The following is a 20,047-nucleotide window of genomic DNA, read 5'->3' on the forward strand; positions in this document are numbered from 1 at the left end:
AGTTCCATAATATTCTCTTCTGAAGTAATCACTTTTAAACTGTTAATGGTCAAGGCAAATGTGAATGTTTACACTGATTTAAACTGGTTATATTTTTTATAGGTGTTGGCTGTGACTGCTTCAAGATCTCCCCTCTCTCTCTGAGGTCTTTTATCACTACTTTCTCCTCTAGTGCAGTCCTGTCTTTTTATCAAATAGTTACTGTCCTTACTATAATTTCCGCTTCTCTTTGTTCTTACAACCCAGGCATCTGTTGACACATTCCTATGTTCTGCTCAAGCTGCATTTGATATTTTGGTTCTCACATAGCTGTGATCATTGTTTGTTTTGTAATTATGTTCAACTTTGCATATATTACATTGACATTCACTTCTAATGTTTTCATTTGAAATAACGGAACTTTGGTTGATGTCTGTAAAATGTAGTTTAATATTCTGAACTATATATTTTGTTGGGGAGGTGGACTTTATATAGTTCTTAAAAGAATGGCTCATCATTTTAAAGTTTCATATGTAATGTTTATATATGTGGCACAGTGTTAGCACTGCTGCCTCACAGTACCAGGGTCTGGGGTTCCATTCCAGCCTTGGGTAACTGTCTGTGTGGAGTTTGCACGTTCTCCCTGTGCCTGCGTGGGTTTCCACCGGGTACTCTGATTTCCTCCCACAGTCCAAAGATGTGCAGGTTAGGTTCATTGGCCATGATAAATTGCCCCTCAGTGTCAGGGAGATTAACAGGGTAAATGTGTGGGGTAACGGGGGTAGGGTCTGGGTGGGATTGTTGTTGGTGCAGGCTCGATAGGCCAAACGGCCTCATTCTGCACTGTTGGGATTCAATATATAGGAATTTGCACTTTAATCTTTTTGTCAATTTTGGAAATTTAAAATTTGTCCAGGTCACTGCAGGGTGTAAGTATCAGTTTTGGCTGAAGCACGAAGGCATTAATGAAATGAGCCTTTTTTGGAAGCGGTGGGAGGGTGGATTGGAAATGGGAAAGAGGTAATCCTCTGTTACACATCTCCAATGACTGGCTTGAAAATAGAATTGCTAATGCCTTGGCAACATCCACCTCGAAGGAGGTTATGGTAGAGAGATTTTAGGAGACAGATTTGTGTGTAAAACTGATCTTTTCTGTGATTGCAATTACTAATTTGTGTCTTTTTTTTGTATTTCAGACTGCTTTTTTCAGCTGTGTGAACAGAAATGAAAGTAAGGTCATTTTTACCCTAAAACTAGGAAATGATGCTGATAACTGAAATGCTGAGTTATTTTCATATTTCTTTAAATATATTAAAGTAGAATGCACTCAAATGGTGATTTAGTTAATTTAGTACCCTTGGAAGTCTACAGTAGAGTGGTTGGCACTGCTGCCTCATAGCGACAGGGACCTAGGTACGATTCCCGGCTTGCGTCACTGAGTGTGTGGAGATTGCACGTTCTCCCCGTGTGTCTGCGTGGGTTTCCTCCGGGTGCTCCGGTTTCCTCCCACAGTCCAAAAGATGTGCTTGTTAGGTGCATTAGCCATGCTAAATTCTCCTTCAGTGTACCTGAACAGGCGCCAGAGTGGGGTGACTAGGGGATTTTCACAGTAACCTCATTGCAGTGTTAATGTAAGTCTATTTGTGATGCTAATCAATAAACTTAAACTTTAAACTTAAATGTTTTGAAATCTGATGTATTAAAGATTGTAAAAGGCAATATATGAAAGATTATGTAACAAAAAAGCATAAGGGGCAGTGCTAAGTTTGCAAGAAAGATAACATTTAGTAGAATAAGGAAAGATGAAAGCAATTAGATCTTGTCCTGATTCTGTAAATCACAAAGTCTCATGAGGTAATTTGCATGAGGCCCTGCAAATTAGATGACTGTAGTAGATTATACCATAGAATCCCTACAGTACAGAAAGAGACCATTTGGCCCATTGAGTCTGTACCAACTCTCTGAAAGAGCATCCCATCCAGGCCCTCCCCTCTGCCCTATCCCTATTATTCCATACATTTACCATGGTTAATTCACCTAACCAACACATCTTTGGACACTATGGACTGAACTAATGTCTAGGTGAGGTGGGTTTTGTACCACTCAACTGTATTTTTCTGAATTTTCTAAGTTACTGCCAGCGCAACATTCACTTACATAATGCATAGTACAGCATAACTGTAGCAATAATTAATCACCTCTCTACTGTTTGCTTGTAATGCAGAGGGATGATATGAAGGGTAGATGGCAGGATAAATTATTCAAAATCATAATATTGTTTCCTAAGTAATATTGCTCAGTGCACTGATCTTTGAAGCACTATGGTTTGGTTACAACCCTAGTTCAGAGATCATTGAACAAAAAATATAAGGACCTTTAGCTTGATACCTGAATTAATATTTGCCTTTATTGTATTACAGAGGGATCCTTGTGTTGCAGTTATGCAGGCCGACACACAAATTGTAGAGAATATTGCCAAGCCATTTTTCGTACAGATTCTTCTCCTACACAGTCACAGATTAAAGCTGTAGAAAACTACTGTGCGTCCATTAGCCCACAGCTTATTCAATGTGTTGACAACTACACTCGCTCATACCCAATGAAAAATCCCATTGATAGTAAGTATAAATCTTTAAAATTATTTCAGTAGTCCTTAGAGCAGATGCCCTCTAATAATCACTTATAATTGCCTTTGTTTGGTGGAGCACATGCATGTCTGTGTTATCAACATAGGGGCCCTCCATTCAGATGCAACTGCTGTTTTTTCTCTTCCATTTGCTCAATAGCCCATCAAGCCCTTACTCTTTTCCTGAAACCTCGTCCATGTCGAGATTCTCTCTCATGGATGAGAGACACCTTCTTCCTTGACCCCATTTCCATTAACTGTCAAACAACACCCAACTTCCATTTCTTACATTGTGTTGCCATTGCAAATGTTTTTTTTCTTGAGCCACTGTTTTCTTCCGTTCCTTAAAGACTCAACTCTTCTATGCTTTAAATTTATCATTCCATCTCTAGCTTCTGTTTTCTTGACATGAATAGGAAGTCACCTCCCAATGCTCATCTTATCCACAATCTCTGGTTTTGAATCTTTCCAATCAGGTATCATTCTTCCTCCAGCACAGAGATTGCCATAAACACTCATGAATGAAATGATATGTGACTGTGACCTTGTTGCATAACTTCTTTTCAATTTCTCTGCAGCCTTTGATGTGATCGATCCCACTATTCTCCTCCAATATTTCCTTTGTTGTCCAACTCAGTAGGATTTGTTTCACTTGCTTCCACTCTTAATTGTCTAGTCATAGCAAGAGTAGGTGTTTCCATTACCAGCCCAGCACTGCCACCTCACGAGACCACAGAGTTCAATCTGTGTTCCACTTCCTTATTGACCTGCTGCGCTTGCTGACATTATCCACAGACATGAGGTCAGTCGCTACCTGTAAGGTGTTGATGACATCTAGCTCTTAGTGCTTTGCTATCTTTCTCAATCACTTCACTGCTTTCCCAACATCTGGTCATAATTAGCCAGAATTTGCTCGAAATTTAATTACAAAGACAAACGACATTGCCCTTGTCCCCACTGAAAATTCCATACCATCACCACCATATTCATTCCAGGCCACTGTCTCAAACTGAAGCAGACTTTCAGAAATCTTGGCTTCCTATTTTGATTTTCTCATATCTTACCCATCGCAAAGACCTCCTTGGTAATATCATCCACTTTTCTCACTAACAGCAGCTGTATTCCCTCACTCGTGCCTTTGTTGCCTCCAGACTAAACTATGCCAGTGCCCATCTTCCAGTCTCTGTCAGCCTCCTCTTAACGAAAACTCTTTGTCCATATCACACCCTTGCATCAAGCCATGCTTTCTCATCATCTTCCTCCTTGCTGATCTACATTACTTCATTCTAAGGTGAAATAAAGCCTGAAGACATGGCTGGTGTTTCGCCACTGCTCAGAAGTAACTATTTATTTCACTTTTTCCAGCAGATCGTAAAGCCTTTTGCAGGTTAATGTGAAGCAGGATAAACTTGTAGGCTTCCCAAAAGGGAAAAAACAGTAAAACAATACTAGTCCAAACTGTTTTTTCCTTCTGGGTTATAAGGCATGTCCAGAGCAATGTTCTCCCTCATTGTTTGGAGCTTCTAGCCTCACATAAGAAAAGCTTTGTTTAGTCCAGTGTAGGATTCAGGATCCAGCTGTGAAGTGGCTTCATGGTGAAAAATGGGGAAACTTTGGAAGGAGGGAGGGAGGGGTCAGAAGCCATTTCCACCAGTCATTCAACACCCTGAAAGGGGATACTGCTTTGGCATTGGATGCCAACAAAATCATGATGGCTGACCTGTCTCTCAGGAAAGCTAATGTCTGTTAAGTAAATTGATGTTTCTGAGAGGTGCTTACTGGGACTGGGTATGCAAATACATTCATATATGCAGCATTTGGTGTTTAGCTTGATTTGGATGCAGAGGAACAGGAGTTGCTGCTGAAGGTCTGCATTCCTGAATCATGAGACTACAATTTGATATAGCATTCTATGTTCCAGCTGTGATCATGAAGATAGTGGTAATGTACTTGCACCTTGTTGAGTTATGCTGTTCATTCGGCCTTTTGAGAGGAGGACAACTCAGCATCTGCAATTTGCCCTGCGGAACTCTAATCTGCTTAATGACTGACTAGTGATTACTCCCCTTGGAGGCGTTGAGAAGTAGTAGAACCTCTTCTGACATCAAGTTGGTCTGAAAATAACACAGTCATTATTTGCAAGGGAGCCTTGCATTTATTTAGCACCTTATCATGCAATGTACTTTGTACCCAAATAATTACTTTGCAATAAAATCTAAGCAATCAAATCAATGCAAAGTGGAAGAGAATTCAATACTTGAGCCAGATACTCCAGCCTCCAGACAGCTGTTAATGACTGACAAAGAACAAAAAACAGTACAGCACAGGAAACAGGCCCTTCGGCCCTCCAAGCCTGTGCCGCTCCTTGGTCCAACTAGACCAATCGTTTGTATCCCTCCATTCCCAGGCTGCTCATGTGACCACCCAGTTTCTGTCATTAATCAGACCTGGATTAGTACACACATCAATGATGCCAGCATTGGCTCAGTGATAGCTCTCTCACCTCTGAGTCAGTTCTTCTTGGGTTAAAGTCTTACTCTGGGATGAGCATATAATCTAGCTGGCCTTGGTATAGTACCATGAAGAACTGCACCATTAGAAGTACTGTCTTTTTGATAAATCAAAGCCCCAGCAATCTTTTTGGATAGATATAAAAGATCCCTTGACGCATTCAATGAAGAACAGGGCCGTTCTCCTGATGTCCTGACCAAAATATATCCTTCACCAACCCCACCAATAAAATTATCTCATAATTTGTGACGTTGCTTGTGGGAATTTGCTGTGTGCAAATTGGCAGTTGTGTTTCCTACAACATTGACTACAGCTCAAAAATACTTATTTAGTTAAAACACTTTGGGATGCCTGGAGTTCATGAAAGGTGCTATATAAATGCAAGCATCTCTTTCCTCGAGTGGCAGCTAGCTCCTTCCTTTTCACCCTTTTCTCCCCTATGTAACCACGCAAGTCCAACAAAAAGATTATTTTAGCTGGACAAGTAGGGGGAGGCTTACCAGTATTCTATGCTGGAAACCAGTTGGCTTTAGCTGATCTAACTCCAGCATATGTACACACACTTGGACATTTTGATTCCTTCGTCTCAGCTCTTGCCAATTGGTCTCTATGGGGCTATGTCCCTGCCAGCACATCCCATATCAGTTACTTGAAACCTATTTGGTAGATCTTAGGCAAGTTGCTGAATTAAAATTAAGTTCTTCTGTTCATTGTTAGTATTTTATGGTTCTCTGAGAACATTATTCCAGTTATCCAGGATCCTCCATATAAGGTGTGTGCTGTATCAGTTGTAATTTAATACTTCTTGGTTGAGAAATGTAACATAAATAGAAATCTCAATAAAGAGTTCAATAAAGCTGAATAGTACTAATGAGTTTCTAACTGTTTAGGTTTATATTGCTGTGACAGAGCAGAAGACCATGCTTGCCAGACCACATGTCGAAGAGTGCTGATGACAAAGTCTACAGATCAAGAAATTGTTGATGGACTTATCGATGGGTGTAAGAAAATGCCGCTGCCTCAGGATCCACTCTGGCAGTGCTTTCTAGAAAGCTCTGGATCAAGTAACCCGGATAACAGCACAAATGAGTTGACTGCTACAGCTGTTGACGGTGCTAAATTGCACTGTTGTTCTAAAGCAAATACTTCAATCTGCAGGTTGGTATAGTAACTAAAAAGTATTTCATTTTTTATGTCTGGGCAGCTTTAATATTCTAATAGAAACTGTTTCTCAAGAAATATAAATTTGAAGAAGTACTTGCCTTAATTCCCATTATTACATTTGTCTCAATGGGCAAAGTCAGATTTGGTGAAAAGGTTGTTCCTTATTTGCAGCCCTTCAATTAGCTGGAGATTTTATGGACCCAAAATGTCTGTGCAAATTAACGTCAATTAATCTCTAATCTATTTTTGGGTGTGACTTTGGTTTGGCTCCTATGATGTGTGAAGGGTCCCTGAATTAGAGGGGGAATATCTGCCTCATAAGGTCATTTTCATTCTACAAACAATGTGCATCCTTCACACATCACAACCTCTTTCAAGCATTGATTTGAGCCTCTCTAGGGATTTTGTTGTGAAATTTATTGTAGATCAGCGCAAGATTGTGAGTTGCTTTGATTTGATTTATTATTGTCGTGTATTAGTATACAGTGAAAAGTATTGTTTCATGCATGCTATACAGACAAAGCATACTGTACATAGAAGGAAAGGGGAGGGTGCAGAATGTGGTCATTGTTAGAGAGTTTAAAAGAGTTAAAATGCGGTTTTAGAAGCATAGAACGAGAGTAAAAGATAGAAGTAGAGGGTATGCTGGGCACAACTTGCAAGAAATCGCCTTGCTCTGGCGCCATCTTCTTGGAAGATCTTCTCGGTTGTAATGCGTACATCCTGGAATTTCATTGAGGTGCAATGAAAAGTATGTGTCCATCCAGCATTTTAAAAACAATTGGAGCAGGCTTCAAAAGTCAATTGCCAGATCTAATCCAACTTGGCTAAGTTTCTACAGTGTCTGAAGAATGAACACGCAATAAGTAAACTTTTCAGTCCCAGGTGATGGTAGCCTTAGACTAGTGTAAATCTCAGTGTATTCTGTTTTGTAACCCTCAAGAAAAGTGAAAATATTAGACCAATTTTGCACCATAGAGCCTTGAATTCCTCTATTAATGGTCCTAATCCAATTTTTTTTCAAATGTTATGAGATTTCTGCCTCTACACCCTTTCAGGCAGTTCCAGACCCCCATTCCTCTCTGGGTGAAAATATTCTCCCTTGTATCCCCTCTAACCTCCTATCTCTTACCCTAAAACTGTGCTCTGGTTATGGGCCCCTTCTATAACCAGGGGAATAGTGCCCAGAAGGTTTAATTTCTTCAAGATGTTTTCTGTCAGACTAGTCAAATCTTCTCAAAAGCAGAATGTTGCATATGCTGAAAATCTGAAATAAAAAACAAAAATGCTGGTAATACTTAGCGGGTCAGGCAGTATCTGTGAAGAGAGAAACAGAGGTAGTGTTTCAGGTCAATGACCTTTTCGCAGAATTGGGTAAAGTTAAAGATGTCATCGGTTTTAAACAAGGAATGGGTAAGATAAGGAGAAAAGGAGGACCTGTGATAAGATGGAAGACAGAAGAGATTGAATGACGCAAGAGTTAATTTTACATGCCCAACCGGGTGATGGGGTAGGAAAAGAAATGGCGAATTGACTCATTTTTGGAATGTTGTAGGTTGTTCGATTTAAAATGTTATTAACTATTTTAGTAAGTAGTGGATTGTCTCAGCTGCTATGTTGGAATTAGATACAGCTGTCAAAATATGAGCAGTTTTCAGAGCAGGTTGTTGGATGTAGATTGGTCTGAAGCCTCCTCAATGAGATGGAAGTTCTTCATGAAATATTTATTATTTTCACTTTATAGTTACAGAATATCAACCAGGCAGGGAAAATCTCAAAGAAGAACTGCGCCATTGTAATAACATTGTTAACATTGAGGTGCGCACTCTCCTGAGTACCCTCTTCACTTGTTTTTTCTTAAACTGCTCTGTCAGTGCTGTAGTGGTTCTCATTCTCTTGACTCTTTTCTGCAATCATCATTTCCTTCACACTGCAGTGCTTCTAACCCCTGATGATTCATGATGTCGCTGATTTGTTACATTATGCTCCTCTCCATTTTTTTCAAATTGTTTCTTCATTTCTTTATTTCTGACTTTGTTAAAGTGTAACGGGGCAAGTGTGAAGACTTTGTACAATGAAGAACACAAGATCAATTAGATTTTGACCATCCGAATGTTGGCTTGTGTTTTGCTAGAATATTTTGAGCTGCATAATATTAGGAGTGGTAGTTATAGGTTTATCACAGCAATGATAAAAATGGAACCAAGCTTGGGATTATGGGTACCATGCAAAGTTTATTTGTGTAAGCATCAAACTCAGTTGGTTACCTCAATGTTAACACAATGTTATTACAATGACTTCGTTCTTCCTTGAGATTTACCCTGCCTGGTTGATTTCCCATAACTACAAAGTGAAATAAATAAATATTTCATTAAGAACTTCCATCTCACTGAGGAGACTTCAGGCCAATCTACATCCAACAACCTGCTCTGAAAACTGCTCATATTTTGACAGCTACATCTAATTCTAACATAACAGCTGAGACTATCCACTGCTTACCTTTTTCTCCATTATGCTGTACTGATATAAGAACATAAGAAATAGGAGCAGGAGTAGGCCATTAGCCCCTCGGGCCTGCCCCGCCATTCAACAAGATCATGGCTGATCTGAGGCGAATCAGTTCCACTTACCCACCTGCTCCCCATATCCCTTAATTCCCTTATCGATCAGAAATCTATCTACCCGTGATTTAAACATATTCAACGAGGTAGCCTCCACCACTTCAATGGGCAGAGAATTCCAGAGATTCACTACCCTCTGAGAGAAGAAGTTCCCCCTCAACTCTGTTCTGAACCGGCCCTCACTTATTTTGAGGCTGTGCGCTCTAGTTCTGGTTTCCCTTCTAAGTGGAAAGAATCTCTGTACCTCTACCCTATCCAGCCCCTTCATTATATTATATGTCTCTATAAGATCACCCCTCAGCCTTCTAAACTCCGAGTACAGACCCAATCTGTTCAATCTCTCCTCATAAGCTACACCCCTACACCCCTGATACCAATATGTTAAGTACAAAATTGACACTACTGCATTTGAGGTGAGCAATTGAGCGATTCATGGAAGAAACATACTGGTGCAGTAATGTGTATTGGCTTAAGTGCAGATTTTCAAACTTCAAGACCCTTTTTAAAGAAATATTTTTCTTATTTTGACAGGGACCTGTGTATTAAGTTGTACAGCACCAGGTGGGGACGCACAACTCACTGGCAAGAATTTGACAGGGTCTGTGAATATAACCCTCTGGAAGCTGCCATGTTTACGTGCCTGGCTGATGTCCGAGAACCATGTCAGCTGGGTTGTCAAGGTCTCAAATACTGTACTAATTTTAACAACAGGTAAGAATCTCCTTTTGGTGACTTTTAAATCACCAAGCGTTAACCCTGTTTATACGTCTTGTGAAGCTTTCTGAAGTAAGTGGTCCTAACAGCCCCTAACTACATTTATTTTTACAAGCTTGTTTCTGGAGTTCTGGAAAGAGGAACTAAATACATATTGTGAAAAAATTTTTAAAATGGAATGGGCAGAGAAGTGGGATTAAATGGAAAGTACTTTCAAAGAGTTTTCTGTACAGCAGATCCTGAGGTTCTATGCCATCTGTATGTGCTTAAAACTTGTTGAGCCTGCAAATGGTTCCATGTGCTCCAGATGGTGCTGCAGCATTTTTGCTCGTGCGGTACAGTTAAAGATGAAACTTTGATGTGGATAATATGCCAAATGTACTCAACTTAAACTTTTTGATGAATTAATACTTGCAAGTACAAGTCACAGTCAGTTAACCTTCTGATTTGTAAATGTCTTAATCAGAAGGCAGATTGTAGCTGTTGCATTTTCTATTTGGCTAGAACCTTGTCTGCAAACATTCTCCCTCATTTGTTTAACTCCATATATAGCTGGGCATTGTGGAAATGCCATAGGTTGGGAGGCAGAGGCGTGCAAACGAAAGTAAACTGGGAATATTGACCCTGTTAGAAGGTCATACTCTGGGCATCTGGTGATCTTTCTCCAATTTCCTTTGTTAAAATTTGACTTTAAAGCAGCCTTCAATTCTGTGTAGCTGTTCTCAGATGGCGAATTGTTTCCTGTTCCTGTCCCATTCAGAGTCATTTTGCTCTGTTTTTCAGTATTTCTAGTTACTGAGTGGAAACTTAGAAAAAGACTGCTCCTTTTTGCCAGACCTGACCCAGGGAAAATAGCCCCTGAATTTCATGCGAAAGAGCTTTGCTATTAAAATAGCTTCATCATCTGTTCAGCTGTTTGGTCTTTGTTGGCTGGTGACAATGAAGAGAAGGCGTTGTGTGGTTTGAGCAGCAATCAAGTGAGGACATTGGCTCCAATGTTATGTAGCCTTTGACGTTGTACAAAGAAGTTGTTTGAACATCAGAGATTGCTTCAAAAGAAGCTGACTGATGCTGACTGTGGCTCTGGCTCCAGTATTGATCTGCCAATGCCAGAAAACTCAGACCTGCAGATTCAGTTAAGATGCTCCATCCAGGGATCAAAATAAACATCTGGTTCCTTCAGTTGTCTGGGTGGTTGAGTTTGTGTCACAGAAAACAGTGACTGCCTGGTATTTATAACATGACTCAAACAGACCAGGATTTCAACATAGTATTAATATAACTGTTCAGTCATGCAGGAGTTCAGGTGTTATCTTGTGAACATGTGTGAATGAGTGACTGAGTGTGTGAGTGTGTACTTAAGTTGAGTTACTAGAAACTGTTCACCGAAACTACAAGTAATTACCCTCTCGTGAAAAGGAAAACAAAGAAATGAGACAAAACTTTGTTTCCCCATCAAGTCCTTGCACCTTCAACGGCAGCCCTGTTATTTCACATAAGTATGAAGGCCTAGGTACCAGAACAATGTTGGTTAAGTTTGCTAACAACCCTAAAATAGCAAGAGCTGTTAACAGACAGAAAAAATTACAAAATAATTTAAATTAGTTATCCAGCTGTGCAGTCAATAGCAAATAAAATTTGTAATTAATTGCTTTATATATATCAGTCGGAAATGTGGGATATTAAATTTACAATTGAAGTGTTAGAATCAATACATAGAGACTTAGATAGGGACTAATAAGTAATGACACATGTCAAATTAATTGTCTCTCTCATGTTACTATTGATATTCCTTGGCTTCATCCATGTACTTGTTTCTTCAAACAAAATCATTCACATAATGTGGGTACTGCAGCCAAGGCCAACGTTTATTGCTGAACTTTAGTTGCACAGGGAAGATAGATAGACTGTCTTTTTGAACAACACAAAGGTTTGATCCTGCTGAGTGACTTGTGTGGCTACTTCAGAGGACACTTAATAATCAGCCACATTAGTGTGGTAATGGAGTCATCTACAGGCCAGACAGGGTAATGATGCTATGTTTTCCTTATCCCTTGTACTCAGTGCCATGGTCTGTTAATTGTATTGCAAATGGATTAGTTGTATTCCAATGGACTTTGATGGGGACTCACAAACAGCCAGAATGTGTGGTTGTTGGTGCACTGTGTGCAATGTGTATTTTAAAATAAAAGCAGTGAGTTTAGAAAGACTAAGCCCCAGTGTTCTGCCCTTCACTTTTAAAAGCTCTGCTACCCTGTTGGAACTCAGATAGGTAGTGAAGAATAGAACACTGAACCTAGTCTTTATGAGGTTCACTCCCATGTTTTGTTTTCACTTGCTATGTACTGGAGTATGACTTCATATGCAAAATATTTGGTAATGTTACCTGAGTTCTTTGTTACTCTAATGACATCCTGCAATTAATACGAGCCCTTTTGTGTTTCCATTTAGGATAGTAGAAAAGTAACAACTTTATCAGACCATGAGATTTGAATGAGTTTATTAAAAGGAAAATGAAACCATGGTATATGGTCAATATAACAGATTTCACTTGGTTACAAAATTTTCATCTCATTCTCTTTGAGTACAAAAATATACATATTACTCCACATTAGAATCATAGAATCCTACAGTGCAGAAGGAGGCCATTTGGCCCATCGAGTCTGCACTGATCACAAACCCACCCAGGCCCTATCCCCATAAGCCCATGTATTTGCCCTAGCTAGTCCCCCTGACAAGGGGCAATTGAACCTGCACATCTTTGGAGTGTGAGAGGAAACCAGAGCACCGGAGGAAACCCACGCAGACACGAGGAGAATGTGCAAACTCCGCACAGACAGTGACCCAAGCCGGGAATCGAACCCGGGTCTCTGGCACTGTGAGGCAACAGTGCTAACCACTGTGCCGCCCAAATAAATTATTTACCAACACTAAACCTGGGTCACTATCTGTAACAAAGTTATATGTAGGTTTCATCACACTACTACAGAATATTCATCAGTACAGTGGGCCAAGAAGAACTGCAGCACACTGATGCTTCTTTTAATCTTTAGAAGTTCAAAATTGATGTTAAGGTGTCTTTCAATGTTGAACAAGTATATCAGAATACACTGTTCATTCTCTGAGCTCTAAACTCTACCCAGATACCCGACCCAAACCAATTTATAAGTCATCAAACTCTATCTTAATGTAACAGATTTTGGGACATAGCCAGGAGCCTAGTAAATGGTTTTGACTTGTTTTGTAATCAAAATATTTTTGATAGGCTATTACACTGATGTGTGTGCTTTTCATGTAGAGAGTAACAGTCAGCAGAGAGCCAGACAGCTGCAAAACTTCCTCGGCAGGTAATACTGTGGCTAGTTAATTCTCATAAATGGATATCAAAAACAGACTTTCTTTGGATTTAACTCCCTCTATTTCACAATTGTGAATAATTTTTTTTTGTTCATTCATGGGACATGAGTGTCACTGGCTGGCCAGCATTTATTGTAAGAAGTTTAACAACACCAGGTTAAAGTCCAACAGGTTTATTTGGTAGCAAAAGCCACACAAGCTTTCGGAACCCCAAGCCCCTCCTTCAGGTGAGCTTCAGGCTCACATCAGCATTTATTGCCCATCCCTAATTGCCCTTGAACTGAGTGGCTTGCTAGGCCATTTCAAAGAGTCAACCACACTGCCGTGGCTCTGGTGTTAGATGCAGGCCAGACCAGATAAGGATAGCAGATTTCCTTTCCTAAAGGACATTTGTTAACCAGATGGGTTTTTCTGACAATCAGCAATGGTTTCATGGTCAGCAGTGGATTCTTAATTCCTGATATTTTTTATCGAATTCAAATTCCATCATTTGTTGTGGCAGGATTTGAACCCAGGTCTCTAGGACATTAGCCAAGTTTCTGGGTTAATAGTCTAGCGATAATACCACCAGACCATCGCCTCACCTGCAAGTTTGAAATAAGTTTAATTGTAAGAGGTACAGTCACCATGAGACAACAGGTAATCATGCACGAGAAAGGATGTGAAAATGCACAAAAGATTTACAAGTTAAAAGGAATGAGTTCTGAGGAAAGATTGGGACACTAGAACTGTCTTAGATTAACCCACGGTCTCAAGGATTTTGAGTTGGTTATAGAACTTTAAGACTATTGCCCCAATTCTTTGGAAATATCCCTAATATATTTATATTTTAGAAAGCTTTATGTTGATGTGACTTGCTATGTCATTGTTTTACATTCTGAACTCCTATGACCATATTTTTAATGAAAATTTCTTGCGTAATCTTCTCATGCTATGTGCACACTCTTCTGCCAGTTAAGGTCCTGGAGTGCCAGCACCGAGCAGGACAATGCACAGCCAGTGTTACATGTTCGCAAAGGCACTTCCGTTGTGAATATAAACGTAGGAATTTACAACAGAAATATGAAAATACGAACAGTAGGGTAGAATTCCTGCTTTGAACACAATCAACAATCTGGATGCAAAATTGCACCCACAATTGTGCTGCTTTTGAGAAGTATGTTTTCTTTGCCTTTTATGCTCATTTTCATTTGCATTTGATCAGACACACAAGTTGCCTTGAATTAGTGAATTGAGCAATGCTTATAAATGTAGCTTTAAAAATTGATATATTTGTGTAGTAATTAGGTGCAATTTGGTTAATACACATATATCACAAACATATGTGTATGCCACAAATATATACTAATTTTAATCAGTCAATCCACTACCTGCGAGTAATCCAATTTTTAATGACTGAAAATTACTTCAAAAATTCATAGCACCATTTACTAGTTATATTGGGGTGTTGTAACCAGTTTCTTAGCAAACTTAAGATTACATTTAAAAGCTTTTAAAACATGTCTATTAGTAACCCTGCCCTCAAAAGAATTAGTTTAATTTTAGAGCCTCCTCAGAGGCCCTGCAAAGCACAATTAGTGAAAACTCCCAAGAGTGTGTAATTCAACCTGGGGACATGGCCAGGTTGGTAGGGCAATATTTTTAAAATTAATGTAAAAGATTGTGAAAACTCGATATACATTGAATAGAATTTGTGCTTAAAATTCTGGGATGTATTTTTGTGTGTGGCGTGTGCTATTTTCTGGAGAATTGTGCCAGAATAAAGCCAATGCACTCAATTCTATCCCAGGGTGTATGATTTTGAAATGGAAACTGAATTGAGTTGGCAGATCCTGGTCCAATTCTCCCTCACCGTCTCAACTTATTTCTACTAATGATCACACAGTCTCTACTCCTCGTGTGTAACAATCCAGGAGACCAATGAATGGGGCATTTTGATTTAAAATAGGAAATAAAAGTCAATTATAAACCCATACAAGCCGTTGATTCCTGCAGATAGGTGGGTATTTAATTTTTAAAGATGTGATAGTTTACCTGCCACAGTAGCAGTTGCTGCTGTGTTAAATTTGTTTAACAATAAGACTACTTTATCTGGATATTATGTGGTTTTTATTCACAAATCATTCAAAATGCTGCCTGCAAGCTTTTATTTTTTGCAGTAAATGAATTCATAGGGCGGAAAATATATTTGCATAATGTTAATTACAGCAACAGACTATATAGATTCCACAGGGCACACCATATCACAGGGCATTACCTGTGCGATGCACATAGGTGTCATCATTGATATTGAGAAATGTGGCGCAAAGCCTAGAATTAACAATTTGAGACACTATCTGTCCTGGGGAAACACAGTCTGCACAGCACTGCTTCAGGTCTGTGTTCCCCAGTAAATGTATTCATTGAATTGCTTCTTGTGACTTTAATGTTTGATTAAGGTTTTTACTTGAAGGCCTGTTCTCCCTCAAAAGCCTGTAGTTTAGAGTCCATATTTTAAAAATGACTTGTATTTTCTAAAACCTGTAATGTTATGAGCTGCATTTGGATTTGCCATCTGAATATTTGCAGTGCATCATTTCCAAAGATATGTCAGTACATTCAGCTGTCTGTGCTGAAAGGAATAAAAAGAGGGCCCAAAGGGACAAAAATGTAATCTCATATTCTAGAATGAAGAATGACAGAAATATATAATATATTTTGCCTTGGTAGTTCCAGAGGGGAGTGAAGAACTGTAGACAAGATTGTTTAGCAGTCTGAGATCAGTAAAAAGATAAACTTTATTGATTATTAGGTGATTGCATTGTTGAATACTTCCAATCTGTTCTTAAATGTGGCCTGAGGCTCACCATCTTAATTTCCCTCTCTGATCTTTTGGTATCCTACAATGCTGCAAAGCAGCTCAATGCAAGATTTCAAAACAGAATCTCCCTTCAGCCTGACTCAACTTCAACTTGTTTCATCAAACTCTTGCCATAACTTGCTTTTTTTGGCCATCCAATTCAAAACTGATGTTACCCCAGCTTGCTACCCCAAGTTGGTGTGCTCTTTATAAGGTGAGGAAAGGCTTGCCAAGGTTTCTACACTAGATTTCAATCTGATGGTCATTGTTGGAAAATGCATGTGTGGATGTTGAGCGAGAACACTATCAACCAAATTCAAATAACCAGCCATTGCTCACTGTCCACAAAGACCTATTAAGAGAGGCATAGAGGAAAGTTGTTTTAAAAAGAAAATAACTGCTTTAATTAAATTGGGATTGTGGACATTCTTTGTAACATTATTTTGTTTCTAACCGAGCCCCTTTTTAAATACATATAGCTGTCCCAAATTGCTTCCATATTAAAATGTACAACTGGTAGTTTGATGATTCAGGTCAGAATTTACAACAGCATCTAATCTTACTCAATATTATCATTTGTTAACATCCATAATATAAATTTGAGCTGTACTGCACAAAATTAACACAACATTAGGAGTTGTGATTGGTCTAGCTTAGTTGTACCTTCTGGTTTTTTCCTGTGTTTCTCATCATTTGAAAGAAGCAAATTCTATTCTCTTTTTTTTGTTGGTGAATATTTTGAAAGGAATGCTGTATTTATTTACAAATTATTAACATAGTAATTTCAGATATTTCAAAAGTACAACTCATTCAGAGAATGTCAATAAGGCTGACGAACTGGTCCAGATTGTCATTGGAAACATAACTTCGATGTGGTGCAAGAAAGGATCTAGTAGACAATGAAGGGGTTATCATTGGAGTTAATAATTTGCTATTCTGTACAGAGCTGGTGAAATTTTATGTTGTCTAGACCCACAGAATTATTCCGTAGTTGCAATACTCAGTCGGACCAAGGAGCCAAGAATGACATGAAACTTTGGGAGAAAGGGACCATAAAGATGCCATTTATGAACATACCTGTGAAAAATATTAAGATCTGTCAACCAGAAATGTGGAAAGCAGTTGCCTGTTCATTACAAATCAAGCCTTGCCACAGCAAGTCTGGAGGAAGTATCTGCAAGTAAGTTCTATTTTACTGGAGCATGATTGGCTACTCTAATATAAAGATGTGTTTTTTTCATTGTTTGTGCCTTACAGATTCCTCATTTCCCATTATATGTTTTACTATGTTGAAGCAGTTGAATGCAAGGGGACAGTTAAAATAATTAAATAAATACCAATGAGTTGCATAAGAGAGTTTCTCTCGCCTCATATCATTTACTTTTTCAGAGCAGTACACAGTAGTGTATCTACTCCAATTGTTGCATCAGTTACTGCTTGGGAAAAGAAGTAAGGCCACATGTAGCAGGCCATGGCAAACTGGTATCTTGCCCAGCTGCAAGATGGTGCTTTCTGGAGTAACTAGTATTCTGTCACTTCCAACTAAAGGCAAAAATGTAATTACTGATTATTATTAGAAGTGTTGAGAGCATAAATTACAATAATACTCAATGTAGAATTAAGGCATGCAGCTCCTTTAGTGATGTATATTTTTTAGACTGATATTTTGATATTGATAATCTTGACATTTTAACTTGGAATGCTTACTCGTAAAATTTGTGTATTTTTTGTTCTTATGGAACTCTGTTTTCATTTGACTGTTTAACCACAACTTCCTGTTGACTGTTTAATTACAACTTCCTGTAAATGGGCATTGTCCCTGTAATTTGGAAATCTGCAGCTTTGATATATTCTGTTTTCACAGAGGTATGTATTTTGAGGAATTATCAGTGACCCACCGACTGGATTTACTGCATTTTTATGCCAAGTTACCAAATTATCTTCAAAATATCAGTCCAAATGCTTCAAACATATGGATCAAATACATTTAGTTACAGTTAAATAGTTGAAGGTAGAAAAAACAGGCAAGTTGGAACAAAACTAGGAATGCTGCAGAGTATCGGGGCTCCCAAATTGTTTGCTCTAATATAGGAGGTTTCAAGAGTTGCAAAGTATAGGAGACTAAAGTACCAAACAGATATAATTTTAGAGCGGAACAGTGAGCCTTATCTTAGCAGGGGCAAGAAGGAATGACCAAATGTAGCTGTGTGAGTCAAAAAAGTAGAGAGGATGCAGAAGTTACCAATAGCAAAAGAATAACTAGAATGTTTATGCGCTAATGCAAGAAGAATAACGATTAAACCAAGGTGAGGAGAATCAATACTTAAGTGGCAGCAAAATATCACAGATTGAATTGAAACTGAGCGACATTCAGCTACACACTCCAGGTTAAATACTTTTAGAAGAGTTAAGGAAAACAAAATGGGAAGCGTGTGGTATTTACTTATGAGAACACAGATTTCAACGTGGAAAGGAATAATTTTGCCAGTGATAATTTACAGATAGAGACTGTGGTTGGAGTTACAGGATAAAATATTGCAGGCCATCAAATTGCCAGAAAGAAGCAAAGGACAGCAATAATAGGGGCCTTTATTCAGAGTTCAATTATTTGAACATAAAAGGGAATAATTTATGGATGTGTTCAGTGCTGTTTTCTGAGTTAGTGCTTAAGTTGGCGAGGAAAGATACAGTAATGGTTCTTGGTCATAATATCTGGAGCAGGTCAGCAACAGGAAGGGGGGAAAAGAAATGGAAATGAGCAATCAAAATATAATTAGGGATAAACAATCAAAATGTATTTAATGTTAAAACAGGAAAGGAAACATCAGCCAAAAATAGACCTGATTATTTGGAAAAGAAGAAACGACAAAGGGATGAAAGACTTGACCTGAGTAAATTGGAGAAAGAAATTAACTAATAGGACAGTGGATAAATGGGAAATATTTAAGCCTGAGTTTAGTATAGCACAGCCTGCGGTTTGTTATGCTTTCCCATCATCCCATTGAGGCCTGATTTGGTCATTTCTGGTCAATACCATATTGCCTTGATATAACAATTAATTTAAAACATCCCAGTGACTTCTCTCCTTCTCATCTGACCCTTTCAATGGACAGAGTACAAAAACAGCATTGCATTAGTCTCCAGGACTGCCATTTGCAGTGATGATGCAAGTTTTCTCATAAGGTCTCTTGCAAGTATTACAAACATTATCTTGAAAAAGGAATTGTCCAGGATTTGATTTGATTTATTATTGTCACATGTATTGGCATACAGTGAAAAATATTATGTCTTGTGCGTTATACAGAAAAAGCATACCGTTCATCGAGAAGGAAACGAGAGAGTGCAGAATGTAGTGTTACAGTCATAGCTAGGGTGTAGAGAAAGATCAACTTAATACAAGGTAGGTCCATTCAAAAGTCTGATAGCAGCAGGGAAGAAGCTGTTCTTGAGTCGGTTGGTACGTGACCTCAGATTTTTGTATCTTTTTCCTAATGGAAGAAAGTGGAAGAGAGAATGTCCAGGGTGCATGGGGTCCTTAATTATGCTGGCTGCTTTTCTGAGGCAGCGGGAAGTGTAGACAGAGTCAATGGATGGGAGGCTGGTTTGCATGATGGATTGGGCTATGTTCACGACCTTTTGTAGTTTCTTGCAGTCTTGGGCAGAGCAGGAGCCATACCAAGCTGTGATACAACCAGAAAGAATGCTTTCTATGGTGCATCTGTAAAAGTTGGTGAGAGTCGTAGCTAACATACCAAATTTCCTCAGTCTTCTGAGAAAGCAACCTCTGAGTAACAACCTCTGAGGCGTTGGTGGGCTTTCTTAACAATAGTGTCGGTATGGGGGGACCAGGACAGGTTGATGGTGATCTGGACACCTAAAAACGTGAAGGTCTCAACCCTTTCTTCTTCGTCCCCGTTGATGTAGACAGGGACGTGTTCTCCTCAACACTTCCTGAAGTCGATGACAATTTCCTTTGTTTTGTTGACATTGAGGGAGAGAATATTGTTCCCGCACCAGTTCACCAGATTCTCTATCTCATTCCTGTACTTTGTCTTGTCATTGTTTGAGATCTGTCCCACTACGGTGGTGTCGTCAGCAAACTCGAAAATTAAATTGGAGGGGAATTTGTCCACACAGTCATGGGTGTATAAGGAGTATAGTCGGGGGCTGAGAACACAGCCTTGTGGAGCACCATGTTGAGGATGATCGTGGAGGAGATGTTGTTGTCTATCCTTA

The 20,047-nt window shown here is 39.0% G+C and overlaps 1 protein-coding gene across 3 annotated transcripts in view; it reads left to right on the top strand.

Annotated features, from left to right (window-relative positions):
• The window catches only part of reck (reversion-inducing-cysteine-rich protein with kazal motifs), a 135,342-nt gene that overhangs the window by 77,309 nt on the left and 37,986 nt on the right, over positions 1–20,047 (top strand). For all 3 annotated transcript variants that reach the window (XM_078216525.1, XM_078216524.1, XM_078216526.1), the window contains 5 exons: positions 1,176–1,209; positions 2,400–2,597; positions 6,007–6,274; positions 9,433–9,612; positions 16,782–16,991. In XM_078216525.1, coding sequence (XP_078072651.1) covers positions 1,176–1,209; positions 2,400–2,597; positions 6,007–6,274; positions 9,433–9,612; positions 16,782–16,991 — 890 coding nt within the window. The remainder of the gene's footprint in view (positions 1–1,175; positions 1,210–2,399; positions 2,598–6,006; positions 6,275–9,432; positions 9,613–16,781; positions 16,992–20,047) is intronic.

The sequence above is a fragment of the Mustelus asterias genome, chromosome 7 (genome assembly GCF_964213995.1).
Source record: "Mustelus asterias chromosome 7, sMusAst1.hap1.1, whole genome shotgun sequence".
NCBI classification, from domain to species: domain Eukaryota; kingdom Metazoa; phylum Chordata; class Chondrichthyes; order Carcharhiniformes; family Triakidae; genus Mustelus; species Mustelus asterias.